The sequence below is a fragment of the Mesoplodon densirostris genome, chromosome 1 (assembly GCF_025265405.1).
Source record: "Mesoplodon densirostris isolate mMesDen1 chromosome 1, mMesDen1 primary haplotype, whole genome shotgun sequence".
Classification (NCBI taxonomy): Eukaryota; Metazoa; Chordata; class Mammalia; order Artiodactyla; family Ziphiidae; genus Mesoplodon; species Mesoplodon densirostris.
Genome location: NC_082661.1, coordinates 31,439,866 through 31,466,374, shown reverse-complemented (window position 1 = coordinate 31,466,374; position 26,509 = coordinate 31,439,866). Strand labels below are relative to the sequence as shown.

Here is a 26,509-nt window from a genome sequence, read left to right as displayed (position 1 = left end):
CGAATGCAGAGAGCTAGCTTTCTGGTACAGCAATCCAAGAATTTAGCTAGACTTCTTAGAAAGCCTCTCTGAGTCCCATTCCCATCCCGTGCCCCGGGCTCCTCCATCTGGCTGGAGGAAGGCAAGATGGGGACAGCAACCATGTCACCTTCACTTACTATTGCACACCCAGAGCCTAGCTCAGTAGCTGGCACATAATAGGTGCTCAACCAATATTTGTTGAAAGACTGAATGAATGAAAGAATGAATCTAACGGAAAGCCTTCTTACCCTGGAGTCAGGATATTGTAGTTGTGCTCTTAGCAGCTGGAGGGATTTTGAACTCCTCTTTTAACTCATCTGGCCCCACCCACCAAGTAGGGTAAAACCACACAAATATACCCAGTTATAAGAAACTCGGTGTGCAGGAATTCATGGTTATTGCTTATAAGGCATCCTCTGAAGTTTGCTGTCACCTCGGATCTCCTGATGTCCTTGTCAGGCTGTCACACTAGCTGTCTTATTCCTTATTTCTCGTGTTGTGTGTGCAGCCAATCAATGGACACTGTTATCTTGTTATTTACCATTGCATTTGGAACCATCGCCTCTGTGGGCTTTGGGTTTTACTTATCTCACTATCTTAGATCCACTTGTTCTTTTCTAAAAAGGCAGCATCTTCCAGAATGACGAGGGAATAGTCTGAATGGTGACAGCGCCGTCTGTTACCCCCCTGACAAGACGGGGTGGTGGCAGAGCGCTCCAGCTTTGGCTCGGGGACCAGCTGGCTCGTGACCTTGGGCAGATCACTTCATCTCTCTGAGCCTCATCTCTGGGGCCCTTTCAGATCTTTAATTCCATGTCAACACACAGGAGTGGGCTTCCCAGAAGTGGAGCGATTTTTAAGTGGGTGTACCCTTTCTGTGAAACTGTAGCTGTTTTTATTTTCAAACTTTTCATTTAAGCTCGTATTCCGAGTGTAAAAACAGCACTAGCTATGAGGAATTAATAGTTTGTGATTTATGGGGCATATTATTATTATATCAGAAAATGGTAGTTTTTTTTGTTAAGTATATTTTTTAAAGGCTTGGTGCATTCTTAAGTGTGATTTTATTATATCTTGGGGCACCTTTTCTCCCCATAAAGAATGGATCTGTGATTTATAATGCACCTTCACTACTGAAGCTTGTCATGAAAGTATTCTAAGGTATTACATCATTCCCACAGGTGAAGCTTCCAGGAGCTTCCAGGTTTCCAAGAATATTGCAGGGGAGACCAAATTGCAAGCTTCTTTCTAGAAATCAGGGTAACCTGACACTAGCCATGCCTATGTCCAGCCACATATTAAGGGGGTCTTAGAAAGGAAAGGGCCCTTAGGTTCAACTCTCCTGTCATTTAGATGACGGAAACTGAGGCCCAGAGTGGAGAAGTGACTTCCTCAGAGCACTCCATGTCTGTCCCTTGCTCATCCCACATCCCTTACCTGGTCCAAACCCCAGTCCCTGACACGTGAACACTGATGCACAAACCCAACCACTGCTTATGCCTGGGGCAGACACTATCTCTATCTCATGAGTTGCTTTCAAAGGGCCATGTGATGGAAGAGCTGCTGCTAATTCAGCATTCCAACCAGCTCTACTTGCCTCAGACACATTTTTTCCCCCACTAGCTAGACACTAATACCCAGCAGAGAGTTTATTGGCATGATTTCTCCAGAAAGAGGCTGGAAGACTTCTCAAGTTCAAACTTTAACATTTTTATCAAGAGTCCCAAAGGGCCACCCTTTCCCTCTCCCATAATGACCACCAACCCCAATATGGCTTTCTCTACCACGGGCAGTCAGGGCCCGCAGAGCAGAAACAGCATAGGCCAAACCAGCAGACATGCGGCACATAATCAACTGAGCAAGGAACCGCCTGGGAGCCATCTTTGTTAAGGGCAAAATAAGCCGCTCATGACACTGGAGGATACACAAAAGACAGGACTATCTTGATTCTTCTGAAGGAGTGAGGGAGGCTGGATGGGGTAAAAAACATGTTCTCAGAAAGCATGCAAAGAAAGGCTTCACAAACAACTAAGGTGACACAAATATCTCCCAAACTTCCCTTTTCAAAGATGGCCACCCCCACGGTCCATTCAGAGGGAGCGCGCAGCAGAATGTACTGGGCGTGGAGAGAGAGACAGGCAGTGGGAGAGATTTAGTTTGCCACAAAGGTTGTTAGTTTTGTTTTTGTTTTTTCCTTTATTGATGGAATTTAAAGTGCATATAACTGAAGGCAAAGTCCAAGGCCTAGAGAAAGAGATGAGGCCCGAGAGAGAGGCTCAGAGATTCTAAAGGCGGCAGAAGGATACCCACCTAAAAAGGCCACTTGAGCTGCAAAAAGCATGGGGCAGAGAAATAGAAAATGGGAAAAAGAGAAAGGGGGTGGGTGTGGGTGGTGGGTGTGGGGAAGCGTTTGGGAGGAAGAAGACAAACAGCAGTTCAGAAATTCAGACAAAGGTGAGTAGTAGGAGTTAGTCTATATCCCAGGTAGGAAAAGGTGGGCTGAACTTAAGGTAGGAACATTAGTTTTAGGAAATGTGAGAAGGGGAGAAACAAGAAGAGCAATAGCCTCTGGCCAGGACACAGCACCCCAGGGGCCCTTCAGATGATGGCAGTAGTGGTAGGGCTTTTCCAAGCCTCTGTTATGGTCTTCCTTGGAGACCCCACGAGGGTCTAGGGAGACTCCCTCCAGCCAGGGGAAGGCAGGGGCTGGGGACCTGGATCTGGGGCCTCCCAGAGCTCTCCAGTGGAAGGCAGTTCCCTTTGCTACTGGACCATGGTGGGGGCTCCACTCACCCACACAGGCTGTGCCGTCCTCGTTGGGCTCGTAGCCCCGACTGCATCTCTTGTTGGTCCGGCACCTGTAGCTTCCATACGTGTTAACACACACGGGCTTGTCTCGAGGGCACACGAATGGGAACTGGATGCATTCGTTGGTGTCTGAAAGGCAAGGGGAGCCACTCACTGGGGGCGGTGGGCAGTGGATCCTTGCTCAGGCTCTGCTGCCCACCCCTCCCCCGCTGTGACCTTGGGCATGTCCTTTCTTCTCTCTGGGCCTCAACTTCCTTGCATCAGTCCCCTTGGCTGGCTCCTCCTGTACTTGACCTCTACACGTGGAGGGCATTCAGGCTTGGTCCGGGGTCTTCTCTTCCATCTACCACACTTTCTCTTGGTGGTCCCTTCGTATATAGATGATTCCAGACTTTCCAACTCCAGCCACGACCTCTCCCTGGGGCTCCAGACTTGTAAATCTGTCTACCATGCATCTCAAGCTTACTGGGTCCAAATGGAACTCTAGATCCCCCCTGGCCCTCAAGCATCTTCTGCCCCCTGTTCCCATCTTCCCCAACTCAATCAACGCCACTGTCAGTCACTTGGCTGCTCAAGCAGACATCGGAGTGACCCCCGATTCCTCTGGTTGCCTTACCTCTGCAGGCAATTTAACAACAGATCCTGTCAGCTCTGCGCCCATAGTACCTCTCCCATTTGGCCACCTCCTTCTCACTCCTCTGCCACCAGCCTGTCCCCAACCACCAGCAGCTCTTGCCTGGATTTCTGCGGCTGCCTCCCTCCTGGCCTCCTGCCTTCCCCCCTCCCTCCAATTCTATCTGCAATTCAGCAACCAGGTGATCTTTTGAAAATGTGAACCACATGTTCTTTACCCCATCCAGCCTCCCTCACTCCTTCAGAAGAATCAAGATAGTCCTGTCTTTTGTGTATCCTCCAGTGTCATGAGCGGCTTATTTTGCCCTTAAAAAAGATGGCTCCCAGGCGGTTCCTTGCTCAGTTGATTATGTGTCCCACGTCTGCTGGTTTGCCCTATACTCTCCTGCTTAACTGCAAAGGGCCCTGAGAACAAAGTCCAGACACCTTTCTAGGGCCTCAAGACCCTTCTTAACTTGGCGTTTGGCTCATCCATCCTCTCCTGGCACACTGGCCTTCCTGTCCCTTTGACACACCAAGCCTTTTACCTGTATCCTGGTCTTTGCTCCCGCCCTTCCCTCTGCCAGGAAATCTCCTCCCTCCAGTCTTTCTGTGCCTGGACCCTTCTCATCCTTCAGGTCTCAGCTCAAAGATCCTCTCCCTGTCCATGCCATCTAGAAGAGTCTTCAGAGAGCACCTTGCTTGAAGGTTTCTTAACTCATCTCGTCCAGCGTTTGGGTCACATGTTTGTGGCCTGTCTCCCAGACTAGAGCGGACGCCCCTCCAGGGCAGGTGCTTGGTGTGCACCCCCAGCTCCCCGCGCGGGGCGCTATGTAGGATGCACACAGATGACTGCTGGTTGGTGAAAGGAAGCGGCGGCTGCACTGGAGATGTCATGGCGTCTGCCCGGCACATGGGGAAGGTGCTGGAATTTCTGTGTATGTGCACTGTCTGTTTAGAGTGGCTACAGAGGGGATGTGAAGAGTAGAGGGGACGAATTTCCTCCTCAAGCCCCCCTTCCAGCCATCCTCCTCCACTTCTCACTTGTGGTCCTTTGCCCATGCAGCACCCTCCACTGGAACACTTTCTCCCCTCTGCAGGGCAAACCCCTCATCACCCTTCAGGTCTCAACTCACACCTTACTTTCTCTGGGACACCTTCTTGGACCCTCCCTAGACTGGTTTAAGACCCCACCTTTGTGCTCCCACAGTCCCCTCCCCTCCCCCACCCCAGCCCTGCTCAGGCTGTGTGGTCATCACTGTTTACTTTTGTGCCCCTCCCATTGGCTCTAAGCTCCAAGAGGGCAGGGACTGCGTCCTTCTTGTTTACTCTCGCATTTCAGTAGTAAACGCATTCACCTGGGGCTGATGAGTATTTGCAGAGGGGACTTGGGAAGAAAGCTGCCTGAGCATCTGAAGGGCAGGTGGAATCTTTGGCCTGACCCCTCGTTGCTGGTCACTGGGATGGAAGACATTGGGTTGAAGACCTTCTGGGTGCTGAGCCTCTAGGCTGCCCCTTGCCCACTCCAGACCCTCTGGGGACTTTTAGAAGGTCCCTGGACCCTCATAGAGCTGCCTCACGGAGCCTGGCCGTGCTGCAGTTACCTGCCTGCCAGCACTGCACAAGGCTGCAATTTCCCTTTTGTACTGTGACCACATGCTACACTCTGGTTTGCTCCAGTGCCCCCCAGCCATGCCCACCCTTGCTCACCGGCCCCCTTGCTTGCTGCTCTGTTAGAAGGAGGATGCATGCCCGCCCTAGCCACCACGGCCCCCTGGGAGCCAGGCCTCCCTGGGAGCTCTGTCCAGGTGGTTGTGTGTCTGCTCCCCATGCTCATTCTGTCTGTGTGCATGGCAGTGAAGCACTGCCAATTCCCAGAGCTGCAGTGATTCAGCCTGCTGGTCACTACCATCACTCCCACCTTGCCGAGTCACTTGGCGGTTGTCTTGGCATCTGAAGCCTCAGGGACAAACAACACATTCGCCTCCTCACCCTTCCGCCCCTTGTCTGCAACCTGAGCCTTGCCAGGGCCCAGGCTGACATTCCCCAGTGAGAGTCCGGCCTCTGCCTTGTCCCCTGGTACCGGCAGGCAACTCACCCACGCAATGGCCATTTTCCTGCTGGGAGAATCCTTGGCCGCACTGCAAGGTAGGCAGAAGCAGAGACACTAGTGAGTGGAGAACATCCCATCTCAGGTCCCCTCCTAGTTACAGCCGCAGAGCAGCTGTCACCCTGACCCCAGCATGAGGGCTGCTCTTAGCTCTGCGCCTGGGAGATCCCCTCCCTGCCAGGCCCCTTGTCTTGCATTGAGAATAGGAAACTGGGCAGGGAGGCCATGAACAGATCCATGCAAACTCCTGCTCACTCCCCTTGCATGGGATCCACACACCTGCACTGGGACACCTAACAGAGTCTGTCCCTCCTGTGGCATCACCCTGAGACAGGCCGGGTCTCAGGAAGGCAAAGTGTAGAGAGGGGTGGAGAAGCTTTTAGAGGTGCCTGCTCACACTCCCTGCACCCCCTTCTCTGAGAACCTTCCCCACTCACAAGGGGTGGGTGCCTGCAAGCCAGGCCGTCCCCCACCTCTGGGCAGGGCTGGCTGGACAAGAGGTGGACATCCCAGCAGGAGGAGGGACTCAAAGGCTTTGCGGCTAGAAGCTGAACTAAGTGAGGCTGAGAAAGAGATTCCGGCGCCTGGTCACGCCGGGCTGTGGAGGCTTTGCTGTGTCTATGTGCAGGTCTCAGAGACAGCAGGCTGGTGGCTGGAGGCGACCAGTCCCCGGGGTGGCCGGGGACTCGAAACGGAGCACTTAACACAAGACAGAAATGTTGACTGTTGGAAAAGACAAATGATGGGGTGCTGGTGCGGCTTCCTGGGGAAGGATAATGCTCCCCCGCGAGCCAGTGCACTAATGACAAACGTCTTTGAGCTCCTGGGGCCACTGAGCTGCCATGGCTCTCGCCCTGAGCATCCCTTGCATTTTGTGAGCTCCTCTAGAACCCGCCCTGTAAGCCCCCTCTTCTGTGTGAGTTTAAGTGGGCCCCTGTTATCTACAATGGCGTGATCCTCTCCAGAGAGTAGTCCAGAGCTCTTCCCCGAGGAGCCCCCCGAGACCCTGCCCCACCCTCAGAAGCAACAGCTTTGTCAGAAGCTTTGGAAAGAACCAAAAGTGAAGCAGGAGACCTGGGGCCAACTGTTAACTCTGCTCACAAATGGCTGTGCGGTTTTGGTGGGTTCTCTTTCTTGGTCTTGGTTTTCATTCTCTATAAAATGGGTGAAAAATGCTTGCCCTTCCAATACACCAGGATTTCTGCAAGGAGCAGAAGAGATGTGGGTGTGACACTGGCGTGCAAACTACACATGGAGGGGTCACTATGAAGCCTGCCCTTTGCTAAGAAGATTTCCATCATTCTAGAAACAAAGTCTGCAGATTCCTGGGAATCCAGCTTCAGCCCATGGGTGGGGCTTGCTTTTCTGGCTCTGAGGCCCAGATGCCTTTGCTTACCTCCAGGGGGGCCGCGTCCCGAAGTCTGTCCTCATCCCGCGGGTAGGGAATCTCCAGCACCGAGTTCAACTCCGTGCTGGCCACGTTCCGGCTGGCCATCTTGCCATCGGGCCATGTCACCTCCACGCTGCTGGCCTCATCCTTCCCTATGGGATGAAAGGAGAAAGGATCAGCTGCAGAGCAGGGGGCGGGGAGGGATTCTCCACAAAAGTATCATCATTCATTTATTCATTCATCTAATAAAAAATATGAATTGAACACTGTTCGAAGTGCTGGGGAAATAGTGAACAAGGCAGATGAGGTCCTGCTCTTTTAGAACAATGCTGTCCAGGACAACTTCAGCAGCGATGGCGACGTTCTCTATCTGCTCTGTCTGCTCTGGTAGCTGCTGGCCATGGCTGCTAAGCACTTGAAGTGGCGTGATAAGGAACTGAATTTTTTTTTTTTTTTGCGGTACGCGGGCCTCTCACTGCTCTGGCCTCTCCCGTTGTGGAGCACAGGCTCCGGACGCGCAGGCTCAGCGGCCATGGCTCACGGGCCTACCCGCTCCGCGGCATGTGGGATCTTCACGGACTGGGGCACGAACCCGTGTCCCCTGCATTGGCAGGTGGACTCTCAACCACTGCGCCACCAGGGAAGCCCAGAACTGAATTTTAAATTCAATTTAATTTTAACTAACTGACTTGAAATGGCCACACATGGCTAGTGGCTACCATAGTGGACAGCACATTTCTAGAACTTATATTCTAGTGGATTTTGGAGGGAAGAGAGTAAAGCCTGGTGGTAAACATGTTGACTTTGGAGTCCTGGGTTCAGATCTTGGCTGTACCACTTACCGAGCATGCTGGGAAGGACATGGCGGGGGGTGGGCATCTGGAAGACCTGGGGACAAATCTCAGCTTTACATCTGACTTGCTGTGTAATCTCAGGCGTGTCGCATTTATTCATATTTGCATTTATATTGGATGTTTATAGTCTGCTAGGGGCCGTCACTAGGAATAACCCTCTTTTTAGGGAGCTTCCACTCTAGTGGGGATAGACAGGCACACAGATGAACAAATAATGCCAGATATTGACAAGCTCTGGGAGGAAAACAAAAATAGGGTGATGGGATAAAAAGGAAGTAAGAGTAGGCTGGGGGCTTTTCTAGTCAGGGTGGTGAGGGATAGGCTCCTGGGGAGAAAGCATTTGAGCCAAGCTCTAAATAAAAGCTGAATTGACAAAGAACCAAAAGGCAGAGAAAGACCGTTCTACAAAGCTGAGATGTTTACAAAAACTAACGGTGGTGCAACTCAGAGAACATTCATGGTGAATCCATCTGCGCACATCCTTAAAGTGACGTGTTACATCACTGGCAGGAAGCAGGCTGGAAAGATTTGTCAGGTGTTTAGGCATCGTCAAAGCCGGCCCCAGCTCCCTGATTAAGGCAACAGGCCCATCAGCGAGAAAAGGTCAGGCAAATGGTGACGGACTGGGGTGGAGAGGAGTGGGGGATGGGCCTCACCTGCTGGGAGGGCCCTTTCTCCAATCAGTCACCTGGGAAAGAGGGCAGTGCTCAGCACATGTAGGAGGGAGGCTGCAGCCCCCTCGTCGGTCGTCGCCCACCAGGGCTGACCAGACGTGGGCTTGGTGCTCGGGGGTCCACCAATCCATACGCTCCCCCAAGCATCATTTGTAGGCTGAGAAAATGATGTCACCCACATGTGTGTGCTACTTTCCCCTTAATGCATATAGACACTGTTAGAAAACAAGTGAAACTGGAAAGTGCTGTCAAATTTATAGCAGCTTTTGGTCACTGCTGTCCACCAGTGGATTTTACAATGATCGCTGCTATGGGGGTCGAGGGTGGTCTGTGAAACATTTTCACGTATGAAAGCGGTTCCCATATTTTAGAAAAGGGTTGAAGCGACGTCTAGACTTTGTGGGGAATCTATGTACAGACGCCTCTGTGCAGAGGTCTGCTCTGGGGTGGGAGCTAAGACAGGATGGCGTGGAAGGACTCAGCTGCGTCTGTCTCCCCGAGTCCCGGTGCGTCAGTCCGGGGCTTCCAGAAGAAGGTGCACGTTGACAGCCTCATCATCCACTTCCTGAGTGTCCCTGTGTTTGGTTCTCTTTTGCTCCCTCCAACCCAAGGCCTCCAGAGAAGTCTCTTTGTAGCGTTCCAGCCTCGGGCTGCTGTGAATTATCGAGGGCAGGGACCAGCTGCTACCATCCGGAAGTGTCAAAGGTGAGTAGCCCCTGCCCCTGTGCCCGCGATGGGGCAGCGGCACCAGAGAGACCAGAGAGAGGATCCTGGAGCAGAGACTCGCACACGGTGCAGAGACCCGAAGACGCGGTGCAGCTTCTCTTCCCGCGGAGGCTCTCCCCTTCCAGGCCTGGCCTTGCTGGCTCTGGGGTTGACTTTATTAAGCCAGAAAACATTTCTCATAAACTCCTACTGCCCCGCTCCCTCCTTCCACAATAATTCATTTCGGGGAAGGAGGTGAAAATAGGATTGGGGAGGTATCAACTGCCCCCTCTTTTACTGTTTTTTTTTTTTTTTTTTTGGCGGTACGCGGGCCTCTCACTGTTGCAGCCTCTCCCGTTGCGGAGCACAGGCTCTGGATGCACAGGCTCAGCGGTCATGGCTCACGGGCCCAGCCGCTCCGCAGCATGTGGGATCCTCCCGGACTGGGGCACGAACCCACGTCCCCTGCATCGGCAGGCGGACTCGCAACCACTACGCCACCAGGGAAGCCCCTCTTTTACTGTTTTGAAGCAGTCTCTTGAGGTTTAAGAGATGTGGCATTTTTAGGGTGTTCAGCACCCAAATTAAATGGCAGATGTAAAAAGTAAACAGTTTTCTACTAAAAAAAAAAAGGAGACAAAGAAGAGCAAATGTTTCTCACCTAAGCCAACAGAACAGCTACATGAATACATTTTCCAGCCTGACAGAAGTGCCAGAAATAACTCAAAAGAGTCGCCGAATATTCATAGACAATCACGAATTTACATCCTGCCTCTGAATCTTGCTTCCTCCCTTCCTCCAGACCCAGGGAGGGGCAGGACTAGGAGATAAGTCAGCCGCGGGGGGGAGCACATCTCAGTAGGACTCCCTCCTTTGTCACTGATTATTTTGCCGACTTGGGTCCTTAGTTTCCTCATCTGTAAGAAGGGAGCTCTACCCCATCCAGGAAGGACAGTTCTTCCTTGGAATGTCAGCCCTGCCCCGGCCGATTTTGACCCTCAGCATCCCCATCCTCATCATCTCTTAGACATGGTGGTGGTGGGGGGGCGCCCTGCAGTTCCCAAAGGGCTTTTGCTTGTTGGCAATACTGCTAGAGAGTATGCACCCCAAACTGTACCAGGTGATTCTCAGTGTTAGGGCATTGGATCCTCATGGCAGTCCCATGAGAAGGTACTAGTTTTATAATTTCCATTTTAGAGTCGAGGGAGATGAAACTTGGAGAGGTGAAGGGAATTGCTCACAGTTACCCAGAGAGGGAGTGTCTGATCCCAAAGCCCGTACCTGCTAAACCCTTGTTCTACTGCCCACCCGACCCCAATGACCAGCCCACCATGGGCCAAGCATCATGCAGGGATCTGGGATTTAGCAGGAAGGACAAAGACCCAGGCCCCATCCTGGAGGAGCTGAGCCCCATGAGGGCAATGAACACAGTGATTATGTTATAATACACTGGGAAAGTGCACCCATAGTACTGGTACCACTTGGTGAGACAGGTGGGTGTTAGAAGTCATTTCGTTGGAGGATTCAGGAGGAACAAGAGCTTGTGAGGCAGAGAAGGGAAGGAAGGGGCGTTCCAGGCAGAGGGCACAGCACTGGCAAGAGTATAGAGGTATGAAAAGGGCATGTGTGTTGAAGATCAGGGAGAAGCTCAAAGTGGAAGAAGCAGGGTGTGAGCCTGTGTGTTAGGTGGGGTGGGTGGGAGAGGAGACAGGGCGGGGGGTGGTGTGGGGAGGGACTTTGGAGCCCTCACATGTGTGGCTGGCTTGAATCCTCCCAATTACTCTGAGAGGGAGAGTTTACCCCCACTTCCCGGATGTAGACACCGAGGCTTGGCAAGATGCAGTGATCTGCAGGTGTCTGAGCTAGGACTGGAACCCAGGCTCCTGCCCCCAGGTCCGGCTGTTCCCCCTGCCCCAGAAATCTCAAGTCTTCACGCAGCTGCCCAAGCAAGGGGGCCTTTAAGTTGGCCAGACTGCGGGGCCAGTGTGTCAGGGAGCTGGGTCGTGAGCAGAGGAGGGCCCATTAAGAGCAGCAGGGAGTCGCCTCTGGCAGCTTTTAAAGGACAAAGGCCAAGGAGGCACAGAGAATCGCGCTTTTCAGAAGCATTACAAGCAAAACAGATGGTGGGAATACAGTTGAGGGAAGATTTTTGCACTTTAATAAAGCGAGTTTTATGTGGGCCACTGAATTTTCCTTCCCTAAATGAGCACCAACCGGCTTGGAGGCAGCTGAGTCACTGGCAAACCATCAGCTGAAAGGAAGGAGGGGTGTATGTGCAGGGGCTGGGGGTGCCATCAAAGCCTGGGGTGGGCTGGCCCAGTGGGTGAGCCCCCGACGGGGGGCTGGTGGGGCAAGGGGATTACTGGCGCGTGTTTTCACTTACTGGGTTTGGTAGAGCTGCCTCAGCTCTGTGCTCGCTCGGAGCCAGAGAGCCTGGGTGTGGGATACGTGCGGTGGGTGTGCAGGGCTGGGACGTCGGTTCAGAGCAACCGGGGTCCAGTGGGACACTCAACAAGGGCTGTGAGCAGAAACGCTGATTTATGAGCCTGGCGGGCCATCTGCACCGGGGTGGTGGGGGGAGCAGGGGGAGGCCAGGGCAGGGTGGAGGGTGCAGTGAACAAGGCCAGGGGCTCCCCCGAGCGGGGGCGCGTGGAATGGTTCTATAGAATGAAGCTGAGAGCCCTTTGCACGACGGAGTGGGCCTGCTGGGAACCCCCCGGAAGAATGCAACACAGCGAGGTCCCTGAGTTTTCATTGTGTGATTCGATGCAGTCTGGACCCTCGGGGTGCACAGTGAGGGTCTGAGAAGCTGAGTCCTCTAACCACAGCTCAGTGCTGACCAAGCAAAGGCCTGCAGAGCTGGGAGGCGTTCCTTCTCCAGCCACCGAGAGATGAGCTGGCCAAGCACGTGGGGAAGAGAAGGGTCCGGGAGTCTGGCTGCTGAGAGGCACATGTGTGCACCCACACACATGTCCACGGACAAGCCGCTCACCGCACCTTGCTGCAAAGTCAGGAGGCAGAGGGTGGTTTTGGAGGGAGGAAGGAGCAGGGTCAGAGGGGGTGAGCAGGGGCGACGCAGGTGCTAGAAGGGGGGCTTCCTGCAGCTCTGGGCCGTTCCCTCACAGCATCTCCTTCTTAGGCATGCAGACATCAAGGCAGCCCTTTCTGCATTCCTGTTCTGGACCTGCCCCTTCTCAGCCCAAATACCATAAAACAAACTGTTCAGGATTGGAAACCATCAAACTGTCCATCCGTAGGGGACTTGCTAAATAAATTGTGAATGTGGCCACACAATAAAATACTGTGCAGCACTAAAGGAAAACAAAGGAGATATGCACAGACTTGGAGTGATGTCCAGGATATACCGTTAAGATAGAGAAAAAAGGAAGTCTGGGAATAATAGGGAGAGTATAATAATTTCTGTTAAAAAAGATTCCAAGGCATATTTATCTATAAATGTGCTCCTGTGTATTTTGCATGCAATAAAATCATATCAAAAGTGTGGAACTGGAAAGAGGCCACCCTGGAACACTATATTTGAATCTGCTCCCTGCCCCTTCCCCTCTGCATTCCTAATCCCCTCATCCTGTTCTGCATTTTCTTTTTTCATAGCACTTAACATCTAACATTTTATATATTTACCTAGTTGTTATGTTTATTAGGTGTCATACGTTACTCCTCCTTCCACGAGAATGTAAGGTTACCCATGGTAAGGCTCTTTGTCTAGTTAGTTTTTGGCACAGAGTAGGTGCTCAGTAAGTGAGTAGAGACTAAATGAATCAAATGACACTGGTGGAGGGTGAAGAGGGAACGTTTCCTTTTTTTTTTTTTTTTTTTTTTTTTGCGGTACGCGGGCCTCTCACTGTTGTGGCCTCTCCCGTTGCGGAGCACAGGCTTCGGACACGCAGGCTCAGCGGCCATGGCTCACGGGCCCAGCCGCTCCATGGCATGTGGGATCTTCCCGGACCGGGGCACGAACCCGCGTCCCCTGCATCGGCAGGCGGACTCTCAACCACTGCACCACCAGGGAAGCCCCAGAACGTTTCCTTTTTGCTTAATATTCCAAACATAGTGGCGAGATTCTGGGTTATTTTTACTTTCTTTTTTTAAGGATGTTATATTTTCTAATTTTCCTATAACCAATATGCATTATTCCTGCAGTCAGAAAACAATTAAAGCCTTCTACTATGACTTTCTTACGTGCAAACTACACAGGAGCACATTTATAGACAACTACGCCCTGTGAGTGGTTCCCGGGCTCCTTCGCGGCCCTGCCCTCCCACAGCAAAGCCTGGCTTTGGCTTTCCTGGCTCCGCAGCTCCCTCTGTTCCGCCCGCCCTCTCCACCTGGCTCTGGGTGCCCCTGACAGTTTGGCCCTGACCTCCCTTTCCAGACTCCACTCCCACCAGACCTTTCCTACTCTGTGGACACAGTGAATACTCCCACCTCTGGCCTTTTTTCAAACTAGCCCAGCTCCTGAATGCTCTCCTCAGCTCCCATCCACACCTTGCAAATTCCCACCATCCTTCTAGACCTAGTTCAAGGCCCAGTTCCTTGGGAAAACTGCTCAGAGCAGAGAGAATTTCTCCCATCTCAGTCCTCACAGCCACTGGGCCAGTACGACGGCGCATCCAAATCTGCTTGCAACGAGAGCCCCTGTGTCCCTCTGCCTCTTTCACAACCGTGAGCCTGGAGGGCAGGGAGCATTTCTTTGTTTCATCTGTCTCTTTGCCACGTCTCTCTGCGTCTCTTGGTCTCCCCTGGTCCCCGTCTCCGTCTGTCTCCCCGCTGTTCTCTCTCTTTCCTCAATCCTTCCTTCCATCTGGCCTTCCCATCGGCTCCCTCTCTTCCTGCCCCACTGCTGGCCCTCCATCAATCAGGAAGGCCTGTGCTGTGCTAGATCCATGAAGTTCCTTCCCGACGTGGGGGCCTTGGAGCTGCAGAGATGGAGCCACCTGCCCCTCGCTGTGTCCCCGGCTGCTGGCCCTGCTGCCTGCTGAGTGGCCTCAGGGAATCTCACTGCCAGGCCCAAGGCTGACCCACTGGGGCCGGTCTCCAAGAGCAGCCTTCCTTCTGCGCCTCTCTGGGAGTGGATCCGGCAACAGGGGAGGCTGCAGGGGACCCGTGGAGCAGTTTGAACCAGAGCTCAGACCCAGAACAAATCCCACAGCCTTGCAAAACAGCAAGGCTTGGCAGTCAGGGCAGTCAGGGACTCCCAAGCAGGAGCAGGATCCGTATCCCTAAGCAGGGGAGGCAGACTGTTGTGAAGAGGCATGGAGGCTCTTGGGCCCCTGTGATCCCACCAGATGACCCGGCTGAGGCTGCCCAGCTGAAGACACAGATCTATTCTCTTGGCGGGGACAGATACTGGCCAGAGAAGAGACCCAGTAAGACCTATAATACATGTCTCAAAATAGCAGAGGCAGCTCATGGGATGTGTGGAAGGAGAAACCAGCCCCCGTCCTGGCCTCACCATTGATTTTCTTTGTGAGCCTCAACTTCCTTATTTGTACAATGGGGTGTGGGTTGATATCCAAGCCAGATAACTGGATAAACATACTATCTATGAGACCGTGGCAGTCACCGTGGCGTGGATGGCCTCACTTGGGTCATCTGGTAACTGAGGGGTCATGGATGTCCAGTAAGGAAGAGGCAGAGCAGGAGGACCTTGGCTGGCTGTGCACAGAGCAGCTATGGGAGGTCTGGCAGTCAAGTCACAGTGGGTAAGACCTCAGACTGCGGTGTCCAAGGAGGTGGGATCCAAATCCAGATCTCCCTACTTTCTGGAGGTGTGATTTACAGCAGGTTACTTAACCTCAGCCTCAGTTCCCTGACCTGTAAAATGGGGCTTATGATTCTTAATTCATCTTGTTGTGGTGAGAATGGGATAAGGTATCTTAGGCAGAGCACCTGTAGATTCGTGCAACTACCACCACAATCAAAACACAGAACTGCTCCGCCGCCACAAAGACCTCACTGGGGCTATCCCTTTAAATTCACACCCACCCCTCTCTTTTTCACCATTTCTAGCTCCCAGCAACTACTGATCTATTTTCCATCTCTATAATTTTGTCATTTTGAGAATATTATATAAGTGGAATCAACAGCATGTGACTTTCTGAGATTGGCCTTTTTTTTTTCCACTCGTCATAATGCCCATGAGAGCTATCCAAGTTGCTGTGTGTATCAATAGTTTATTCCTTTTGATTGTTGAGTAATATTCCATGGTGTGGATGGACCACAGCTTGTTAAACCATTAACCTTTTGAAGGACATCAAGGTCGTTACCAGTCTGGGCTATTACAGATAAAGCTACTATGAACGATCATGAATAGTTTTTTGTGTGGACATGAGTTTTCATTCATCTGGGATAAATGCCCAGGAGTGCAATTGCTGGGTCTTATAATAGTTGTATAGTTTAGTTTTTGTCTTAAAAGAAACTGCCAAACCATCTTCTGGAGTAGCTGTACCAGGAACGAACGAGAGATCCAGTTTTTCCACTTCCTTGCCAGCATTTGGTTTTGTCACTATTTTTTACTTTAGCTGTTCTAATAGGTGTATAGTGATATTTTATTAACACCACAGGTATACTGTATATCTGGTTATGTTATATATATGTGTGCACACATATATGTAATATACATACATGTATATGTGCATATAGATATATATATACATACGTATGTGTGTATATATATATAAAATGCTAGTTTTTACACACACATAAAAGACTAGCATTTTTTTAATACCACCCCCAGCCAAGAACCAATTTTCACCCTCTCGGGGGTGACATCACTCCCACTGATCATGCATGCCTTCCCCAAGCCTTCTAGCCAAGAGAAGGCACCAGGGGTTTGGTGAGACATTTTAATCACTGAACCGACACCCAAGCGGCCAGGGAAGCAGCTGGTTTGGATAGGTTTGGTGCAGGCCATTGTTTGAAGAACAAGGCCATAGCCTCGGACAAATGGAGGATTAAATACTCTGACCCCAAGGTGAACTAATTCGACAGAGGCACCAGGATGCGGACCCCAGCAAGGAGTGGGGCATGAAAACCTCCCTCCTGAGCTCAGGTTCACTTCAAAGCAGGGTTGCCTCCAGTAGCTGGTGTCACAGTAACGTGGTATCTAGAAGATGCTCAGGCTGTGAGCCCTGCATCTCGCCGGGATTCGGAATGCAGTTTCAGCACCCACTGTCCCGCTAATAGCTCACTTGCGCACTCCCACCACCGCCCCCCGCCCCGAGCTCTGACTCACCCAAGCCAAAGTGTGCCACGGGCTCCATCTCGCACAGGTAGCCTGAGCCCCCGTCGATGATCCTCAGGTGGGCCCCACTCTTCTTGGTGTAGAGCACAACCTTAGCGCCCCTGGCGAAGGCCCCAAACCGGGTTCGCGGCACCACCCGCAGCCAGTTGTTGCTGAAGCCCTGCAGGGAGGGAGGAAGGCAGGCCCGGGCGTCAGCGGGGTGGGCAGAAGGAACAGGGAGGGAGGGTCAGAGGGAGAGAAGGAGAAAGAAGGGGACAAGAAAAGGGGCAGAGGAAAGAGAGGAGGAGGGAGCCGGGCAGGGAGGGTGAGCAAGGCAGACAGACTGGCTGAAGTCTGCAAAGAGCAGCCCTGGAAAAGAGGAGGGAAAGCCAGTAGACTCGGGGAAAACAGTTTTTGGAGGAGTGCCAGTGGAAGGCTGAGGGGCAAAGGGCTTCTGGGAGGCAGCTCTTCTTGGGAGTTCACTGTGCTGCTGGGAATTTGCTTCCTCCAGGGCCCGGGATATCCATTTCCTGCCACGCTGGTCAAGCAAGCATCCCGGGCTCCTTTGCCCTCATCCAGCCCAGGCTCAGCACGTTGGGCTGGGCCCCGTGGGTCCCCAGGTCCAGGCACACCTGATTCCCCCGGAAGACGGACAGCGGCTGAGCCATGGACTCTCCGTGGGACAAGATGAGGTCCAGCATCCCGTCTCCATCGAAGTCTGTCACTACACCGCCTGCAACAGCACAGATTTCACTCTGTCCATCGGCCAGGAGACCCACAGGGGAGGGGGGCTCCTGACCAGTGCTAGGTCCACGCCCTGAGTGTGGGAGGAAAGAGCACAGCGCTGGGGATCGAAGACTGGAGCTTGAAGCTCCTCTCCTTTCCCATGGCCGCTCATTCATGGAAGAGGGGGTCCATTTCCTCCCCCTGGACTTTTGAAGGAAAGCATGGGTGCAAATAATTCAGACTCTGAGGGCTGCTTTCTGGTCTTTTATACACGCCTGTATATTTGCACAGTTTTTGTCAGTCTATCGGGCGTTTGCGTATACCTGGTCTCCTTTTGGTCCTCACTACAACCCAGAGACGTGAGGAGGGAAGATGCAATTATCCCCGTTTTATGGGTGTGGCGAACAAGATCCAAAAGATGAAGCACCTTTTCCCAGACCACAGGCGAGGCAATGGCAGGGCCGAGTCTTGGGACTCCTGACCCAGTGCTCTCTCTCTGACACCAGGCTGAGTGCCAGGAGGGGTGAGACGACAGGACGCCCAGCCACTCCTTTGCCTCTCCTCCCGGCAGGGCATTACCAGAGATGCTACTGCCCGTGGAATCCCACGCCTCTGACCCCGCAGCCCTGGGACTGGGAGAACGGACCGTCCCCTCCTCTGCTTCCTGCCTGGCACTCCCAGGGCCTCCTCCCCCACTCTCACCCCTGCCCCGGGATCTCAGCCCTCAGAGTGGCAGAGATAGGATGAGCCCTGCTGTGAGACTGGCTGCACCACCCCTCCCGCCCTCCTCCCAGGCTAAGGGCAGCACTGAGACAGGGGAAAGCAGGCCAGAGCCCTCAGGTGCCCTCACCTGTGCCCCGGCCCTCAGGCTCCAAGGCATCGCCAGGATTGAGCTCCTCGATGAGGGGGTCGCCGTGTTCCCTGCGGATGATGCTGCAGGACAGGAGACAGGCTGTTCATGGATGAGAACATGCTGGCAAAGCCCCAGGGGCTCCCTGGACCTCGAGGCCCACTAGCTCCATTCTCCAGCCCCTGAGCACCCTGAGACCCTGCTGCACGTGGGCTGCTACCTGCATGCCGACAGAGCCACTCTGCTCACAGACCCTGCCTGCGCCTTTCTTGGGTTTTAATTCACGTTGGTAAATATTGATTTTTCCTTCTCTAATGGATGAATTATAGACAGCCTGGGGAAGGGCAGTTGATGGATGGAGAAGGGGCAGGGATGCAACTACCTTCAACTGACCTTCACTTTCCTTCAAGCGGCCCTGGGTTTCTGAGTTCTGAATGCTACGCAGGGTTCCACCCCTACTCCAGTGCCACCTCCTCTAAGCCCTCCCCCATCGTCCTGCTAGAAGCAATGCCTTCCTGCTCTGCCTTTGTCACTTTGCTGGCCTTTATCACTTTCTGCCTTGTGTTGAAGCTCTATATGAATGCATCTTATCTCCTCAGACTGCGAACTCTTTGCAGACTGGGACCATGTATTATTACTCTTCTTTGTATCTCCCACAGCATCTAACGCAATGCCTGGCTCTCAGGAAGCTCCAGACATGTCCGTGGGGGTGCATGGAGGAATCCAGAGACAAAAGGGAAGAAAGGGTCCCTTTGGGCTGCTAGGGTTTTGTCTGTTTTGAACTCTGAATCATGGTAATATTTGCTGTAGAAAAGTCCACTGTGAAAGTCCTGTTCTTTCTGCACATTGAACTGAACGCTGATGATGGCCTTGAGCTTTCCTCTCTAATTTTTCTCACTGGGTAGATTCTCGCAGCCTTGGGCGCTCTGTCCTGGCTGTGTGGAGCAATCCTGGGGCTGGGGTGGGGAGAAAGGACCAGGAAGGATCTGTATCGCTCTCCCCTTACGTTGCAGGTGGGGCTGTCACTTAAATCACAGTCACCAGAGGGCTGTGCTGTGGCCCATGCTTTCTTTCAGGAGGGAGCCAGGGTCCCCTGAGCTGGAGCTTCTGGTGGCTGGATGGCAGAGGGTGCTGGCAGGACTGCAAGGTGTCTGCAGGGTTGAGCACATGCCCTGGGAGGTGTCCTCTGTCCGCGCGGGGCGTCTGTGCTGAGCACATCCACGTGTGCAGTCTGGGCAGTGAGCAGCATGCCCAGCAGTGCTTTTGTGTGTGTGCACACCTGCCGGAGGTGTGTGTCCGCCTCGGCCTGCAGCATCCACAGTCCCTTCAACCACTCGTGTCCTGCAACCTCTGTCACGGCTGGGCAGAGACATCCCTGGGTTCAGGTGACAACGGAGTTAGGGGTTTCTAAGGCTAAAGCCCAGAAGTTCCAGGGCAGAGCTGGGCAAGCTCACCCAGATTTGGGCAACCAGGGCAGGCTTCTCGGAGGAAGGGTCAACAAAGCTGAAACCAGAATGATGAGTGAGTCTGTGTCACTCAGAAGTGAGAGAGAGGCAGATGGTGTGGGCAGCCTGAGGGGTGCAGGCCTGGTACAGCCCAGAACCGAAAGCTTGGGGTGTCCGGTGCTTAGGTGTAAACTGGGGAGTGGAGAGTGACAAGGCTCGGGGCAAAGCCAGCCTGTGGGATGTATCAAAGAGAAGGTAGTGGGGAGCTTCTAAGGGGTTTAAGTGGAAGAGGGGTGTGGTCAGATTCGCATTTTCAACAGCTTGCTCTGCAGGACTGGACACAGGGCGGCAGCTAGAGAAGAGGGAGTGTGAAGGGTGGAGCCATGGGAACAGATCAAGGCACGTTTAGATGTGTAAGTGGTGTTACCACACACATCCTGCCTGGCCTGGGACAGTCCCTGCTCACGCCTGTCATCCCGCCATTGTTAACAGGGCCTCTGCACTCTTGTTAAGCATCTGGAGTGGGTGATGAGTTCCCTGGTTTCCCAGGCATCACTGAAGGGCCGGCAGACTCACACACACCGAGGCTTTGCATCCCTGGTGACTCCTACAAGGAGCCCACCATGTTTCCTTCGGTGACACGTGACAAGCCCACTTGGTATGGGGCAGGTAGGGGCTCAACTTCCAGAGTTGCCAGCTGAGTGGTGGCCCCAGCTGTAGCCCCTACATTCTCTACTGCGAGCTCCAGACCCAGCCATCTGCCACAGGGACTCGGGGCACAGCCATGGAACTGGGAAGTGTCTTCCACTGATGCTGTGCGGAAACAAACACGCTAACCCATAGGGTGACCACATGGTGACCCTGTCTGCAGAGAGCCCGGGGCCAGCCTGTCCTTGGGGTGGCGGGAGGGAGGCTGGGAGGTTTGACAGAGGCCAGACAGGCAGAGGAGATGCCTGGGTGCCCGGGCCACAGAGACTCCTTGGTGCTCCGGGCCCTGGCGAGTGACACTTTATTAGCCAGAGAAGGAAAGCAGTGTCTCTGTTAACGAGCAATTGATCTCCCGCAATTAATCTGGAAGTTGTGAAAAAGCTTTTTGCAAGGCACCTAATTAGCAAATCTGGTGTCTTCAGGGGGTGATTACAGCTGGTCGGGATTGATGCTTTGTTAATAATTATATTTTAAAACACGCTTAGCCACAGCTCTCACCTTTTATTAATAGTTGAGGGCCCTTCTGGGGGAGGGGATGGGGGCCTTGGGGAACTGAGCAGGTGATCTGGCCCACCCTCCTCTTGCCACCTGGTGCTGAGGTCCATTAGCATGTTTTAGGCCAGGAACCAGGGCCGCATGTGTCCTGAGGTTTGTTCCCCAACAGCAGTTCTCAAACTTTGGTGTGATAAGAATCACCTGATGCCTAGTGTACATGTTAAAAAGACAGATTCCTGGGCCTCAGCCCCTGAGATTCTGATTCAGGAGATCCAGGGTGGGCCCAGGGATTCTGTACTTTAAATAAACACTCTGGGTCGTTCTGACGCCAATGGTCTCTGGACCCCAATTAGAGAACAATCGAACCTTTCCTCCCTGCATGCAGCGCTCAGTTGCCTCCATTCTTGTCTACAGTTCCCTCATCTACCATTAATTGTCTCGTTCAGCATTTCCCAAAGGATGTTTTGCAGAGCACCAATCCCAAGAGAAAAATCTCTGAAAGAAGCAACTTGTAGTGAAATGTATTTGGAATACTCCATTCACCTCTTGGGAAGTAAAAATACTCATGGTCATGGTAAAGGCTCTGAGAAGTCCTGTAGTCAATACACCTGCCTGTCTTTGCTTCATCCAGATGCACCCAAACAGATTTGGCTCTGGAACCCCTTTGGGTGGTAGAGTGGAGCCTGGCTTCTAGGCACACTTTGTGCACGTCCCCCTGACCATTTCCCCCCCAACAGCAGGAGGCCCAGGATTCCCCGCCTCGCCCTTCCATCCCCCATTCTCTCAGCCTCTTGCTCAATCCCTGTCCTTCCAGCTTCTAATGCTCCTTCATCAGGGGACCTTCCTCCTTCCTCCCCTTGGAGCTCCCTGACCCACACCCACGAAGGCTGAGTAGCCATGAGCCAGGCTGAAGCATCTACCGGAAGAGACGGTTGGCTGAGGAGCTGCGGTGGGCGAAGTTGTTGAAGAAGATCTCCAGCTCCTGGTCATTGTCAAAGTCAGCAGCGATGACTGTGCGGACAGGCGAGGGCATGGAGAACTTGGGTGAGGCGATGTCCTGGGAGGAGAGAGGGCTGCAGGTCAGCGGACAGATGCGTGGGGCAACGGGCATGGCCTAGAGGCCCACTCTCCCCACCCCCGTGTGTGCGCATACGCGCAAAGATAAAAGCCTGACCTAGCACGTCTTCTATCACCTTCCCTGTAAGGGCCCTAGGTATGCTGTGTTTAGGATCACATAAAGTTCAGGCTGCTTGTAGGAGAACAAGGAGGTAAGAGGAACAGTCCTAATTCACACCGGTGAAGCACCTTGCTGTTCCCTGGTCCGGACCACATGGGGCCCTCCCATCAGTCACTTGGGGCAGGGCTGATGTGAGCACTCCCATTTTACAGGTAAGGTAACTGAGTCCTGGAGAGGAAGGGGAATTGCCCACTGTCATAGCTAATGAGTGGGAGCCATTGCCAGGGCTCTGATTCCAGATGCTATGCCCTTCCTAGTACGTGCCCTTCGTCCTCTGCAGTGAGAGGCGGAGGCTGGGAGGACACTGGGCAGTGCTGTGCATTTAAATCCAGGCTTCTCTGCAGACTAGCTGTGTGGTCTCAGGCAGTTTACTTAACCACTCAGATCTCACCTTCCTCATTGGTAACATGGGGATAAATAATAGCTGCCCAGGTTGTGAGCACTGCATGTAAAGCGCTTGGCACAGAGTGGGCACCAGATGGATCCCTGGCAGTCTGTCCTGGCCTTGCCCATATCAGCCTCATGAAAGGTGGCAGAGGTGGCCTTTAGCTGTGTTTTTGCTGCCTTTATTACCTTACTTTGTTTCTTGGGAGTCTTGGAGTCGAGGAGATCCCAGACCCAGGAGAGCCCAGCAGGGACTTCAAAGTGCTGAGAGGGCCTTGGTGGACCTGGCAAAGTGTCCCACCTATGGAACTTGCCTTTGAAATAGAAGAGCTGTGGAGGGCGACCTTTTGTTTCTCAGCAGAATATCCATTCCGGGTGGGTTTGTCCCTTAAAGACCCAGGAGCCTGTCTAAGTCCCAGGGTCCACGTGGGGAGAATTGGGAAGGGCACAGTTGGGGTTTCTGGGAGTGGTCCTCTGCACTGGCCCTGCCCCTGGGCCTCCTACTTCAGGCCCTCTCCCCTAGCCACAGGAATGAGCTGCCCACTCTGGGTTGCCCAGGGGAATAGGCTGTCCCCAACAACGCAGTGATGAAGCTGATAGGGAGCCTGGCCCACTGTCCAGGGTGGGCTGAAGAGGGCCTTGAGAGCTGGTAACAAAGAGACCTCAGGATCTCGAAGTTGTTATTATTCTGACGGAAACCTACATAGGCCCCTTGGTGTTGCCCCACTGGATGCCTGGGCTTCCAAGATAATGTATGTAAGATGCTTAGCACAGTTCCTGGCACACAGAAGGCACTTGATAAATGGGGTCTCTATTATTATTATTATTATTGCTCCTGTGAGCTCTGGGGCTGGGCTATCAGAAGAGTTAGTTGACATTTGGGGCTGGATTATTCCAGCCGGTGCATTGTAGGATGTTTAGCAGCACGTCTGTCCTCTGCACACTAGATGCCAGTAGCACCTTCTATCTCATTTGTGACAACCAAGAATGTCCCCAGACATTGTCAAATGTCCTGGGGTAGGGACAAAATCACCCCTGGTTGAGAACCTGGGTTAGAAGAAAAAGCTGAATAAAGATGGAAATCATCCAGGATCCCAGGAGCAGCTGCTCTGTGTTCAGGATGTACCTCTTTTTCACCCAGAGAGCCTGGGTCTCAAGCCTCTGCAGGGAATGAGTGGCTGGCCCTGAGCACCCCAAGGTGGCTGCCTACAGGGGAGGGGCTGTGGCAGTCCCCCAGACATAAGGTCCCTGGTGACTCCCCTGGGACCATCAAGCTTCTGCCAAATGCCGCCACTTTCTTGCTTCCTCGGGGGCTTTTGGCAAGACCAGGTACCTCCAGAAGCACCCTGACTCCCGGAGGTCAGCTCTAACCATGCTCTCCATCACCCTCCTGAGAAAGGCCCAGACTCAAGTTCATTAGGCTGGTGGTACATCCCTTACTGTCACCAAACAGTCTTTCTGAAGAATTCTTGGTGTCACAGACTGTTGATAGCTCAGGGAGGGGACACAGAGAGGGTTTCAAGGTTACCTTGTCCCCCACCTGCCATTTGTCCAGAAGGGGCAACTGTTGGGAGCTCTGTGGCCTCAACCTCCCCTGTCCCCCCAGCCCCACTGTGCCCTGGGCCTGAGCCTCAATTTGAAAAGCTCAGGCCCAGGCTATGGGAACAATGCTCCTGCTCCAGAGAGAGAAGCCCACCTCACTGGGCCTTTGCCCTGCTGCCGTGCACCTTGGAAGGCTGCTCTCTCTCCTCTGCCAATGCCGTGCTCTGGGCACTACAGACATCACAGCAGCCCAGGCAGGAGCCCATCGTCCCCCAGATGTTACCTTCCTTGTGGCCACCCCGCCCCCAGGCTCTGCAGAGCCACAAGCCCCTACTCAGCCTGGTGGGAGGCACAGGCGGGGCTGCATCCCCAAGATGACAAAGAGGGGAGCGAGGCAGAGGCTCCTTCTTACCCGAAAGTGCACCTTCCCATGGGCGCTCATCTGCAGATACAGGCGGTGGGGGCCGTTCCAGTTGCCATAGACGATGTCCACTTTGCCATCACGGTTGAAGTCGGCCAGGGCGACACCTCGCCCGTGCTGGTGGGGGTCATCCACACCTGGGGAGGAAAGGCAGGCGCCCTCAGGGCAGCGCCCCCTGCAGGCTCCACAAACAATCACCTTGCCACGGCCCGTGAAGAGCAGCAAGGGAGGGTGAGCCTAACCCTGTCCCGATCTCTCCACAGGGGCAGAAGGTGGGAAGCCACCTGGCTGTAGAGAGAACCAGAGACTTGCCTTCAAGCTGCACTTGCCCAGAAAGTACTATTTTTACTCGGTTTTGGGGCAGCATGGGTTGGGGGAAGGAGACTTGTGGAGATTCTGGAGGACTAAAGCCCTCCCCAGCCACCCCTGACACTGGGATATGTTGATCATCACTCTTTTGCTCAAATTTCAGTGCTTCCCCAGTACTCTTGGGTCAAGTTCAAATTCCTGCCCGGGGAGCACAAGGCCCCTGCCCACCTTATCTGATCTTTAACTGGTACCACTCTTCCCCCTTCTGCATAAGCACCGGCCACTCGGGGTTCTTTTCGTTTCTCAAATGACCCAAGCTCTTTCCAGCTTCTGGGCTTTTGCTCAAGCTGGTCTCTCCTTCTGGAACGCTCTTGCCATGGCTCTTGGTTACTTGCCTCCTTGTTTCTCTTCTGCTCTCAGCTGTAATGTCACCTCCTCAAGGAAGCCTTCCCTGACCACTCCCATGAAAATAAGCCCCTCCCTCCCACCCTGCTATTCATCCTGACAGCCTCCCGTTCTCCTCCATTGAGCTGATCACACGTGCAGTTATGTTCCTTTGTGGGGTCCAGTTTTCCTACTAGACCTTACACTCCATGAGGTGAGGGTCTGTCTTCTTGTTCACCTGTGTTCCCACAGAGTCTATCTCAGTGCCTTTGGTGACCTGGTATTTTTCTGTAAATACTTGCTGAATGAATGAAGAGACATAAATAATTTGACAGAAGGCGACCAGGGACTTCGGTGACAGCAGAGAAAATACAACACCATGACTGAGAAACGCACAGTGTGCCTTGTGAGATCTGGGAAGAAAGCTTGTGGGTCCAGTGTCACCTGTTTGTGCTGTCCCTGCATCTACCAGTGGCCAGTGGGACTGAGCTGATCCTGGGGAGAGGAAGGAGGGTGGCTTTGCCCGGAGGGATGGGCTGACCTCCTGGTTGCCCAAGGCAGACATGATCCTTCAGGTCAAGTGCAGAGCTGACAGGCAGTGGAGGCCGGCTCTAAATACCCACGCTGAGTCTTCTGGAGGACAAACTGCCATTGGTCATCAGGCCCTCAGAGATGGCAGGTGATAGGACAATATGTTGGGGGATGGGCATCACAGACCCAGGACACAGCGAGCTCTTGCCAGCTGCAAATGCGGAGATCCTGAGGATAGGGGCCAGCAGAAAGCAAGGTGGGGTCCCCCTGAGAACCTTGGGGGCTGGGCATCCCCTTGGGGGAGGGGAGGATCGGGAGGATGTGGAGGATGGCTGGGGGTGGGGGAGAAGAGGCAGGGAGACCCAGGCTGGAGAAAGAGGGTTTGCAAAGGCATGGGGACAGCCTCCAACCTCTAGGATGAAATACCCCATTAATTCTCTGCAAAACTCCCCAACCCGAATGCCGGTGGCCTTCTGTGTTGGCCCATTTCTCTCCTATCTACGAGGCACCTTGACAAGGAGCTCGTTCCCTTTCACGAGAATAATCGGTGTCAGGCCGCACTTCACAGCAGCATCTGTTTGGGTGACGAATGCCCTCTTGACATGTCTTGTTAAACCCCTGCAATCACTTTGACTTTCAATTACGGGCATCGCACCTTTCCTCTCTCCTCCCGTCTGATACCTTCTCCCAATCTAACTTGCTCACTCACCTCTGCTTCCGTCTCTTTAACACCTTATCAAATCCTCTAGGTTTTCTCCACCACCACCTCCTCTTCATTTTGTGATTTTTCAGCAATGAGAAAATTTGCTGCTGGAGCGTTTAACAGGTGAGCTGGGTGGGAGGACAGGCCGGGGAGCTGCCTCCATCTTTAGCTTTGCCCGGGAAGAACAGGGGAGCTGACTGGCTGCAAGGGTGCATTTGTGGGGTGTTCAAAATGGGAACTCCCGGGCAGAGTGCTGGAAGGGCAGGTACTTGTAAGTCACAGAAAATGGATTGGTACCTGCTCAGGGATTGGATGCTAGCTGTCAGCCCCAGCTGGCGCTTGTAGGACCTTGGATCT

General features: G+C 53.3%; 1 protein-coding gene across 1 annotated transcript in view; it reads right to left on the bottom strand.

The window, feature by feature from the left end:
• Positions 1-2,230: 2,230 nt before the first annotated feature.
• The window catches only part of CRTAC1 (cartilage acidic protein 1), a 118,826-nt gene continuing 94,547 nt past the window's right edge, over positions 2,231-26,509 (bottom strand). Inside the window, exons 6-14 of the mRNA XM_060109760.1 lie at positions 24,217-24,362; positions 21,562-21,698; positions 17,994-18,076; positions 17,050-17,150; positions 16,430-16,598; positions 6,948-7,093; positions 5,540-5,582; positions 2,815-2,958; positions 2,231-2,349 (exon numbers count right to left, since the gene is read on the bottom strand). Coding sequence (XP_059965743.1) covers positions 2,231-2,349; positions 2,815-2,958; positions 5,540-5,582; positions 6,948-7,093; positions 16,430-16,598; positions 17,050-17,150; positions 17,994-18,076; positions 21,562-21,698; positions 24,217-24,362 — 1,088 coding nt within the window. The remainder of the gene's footprint in view (positions 2,350-2,814; positions 2,959-5,539; positions 5,583-6,947; positions 7,094-16,429; positions 16,599-17,049; positions 17,151-17,993; positions 18,077-21,561; positions 21,699-24,216; positions 24,363-26,509) is intronic.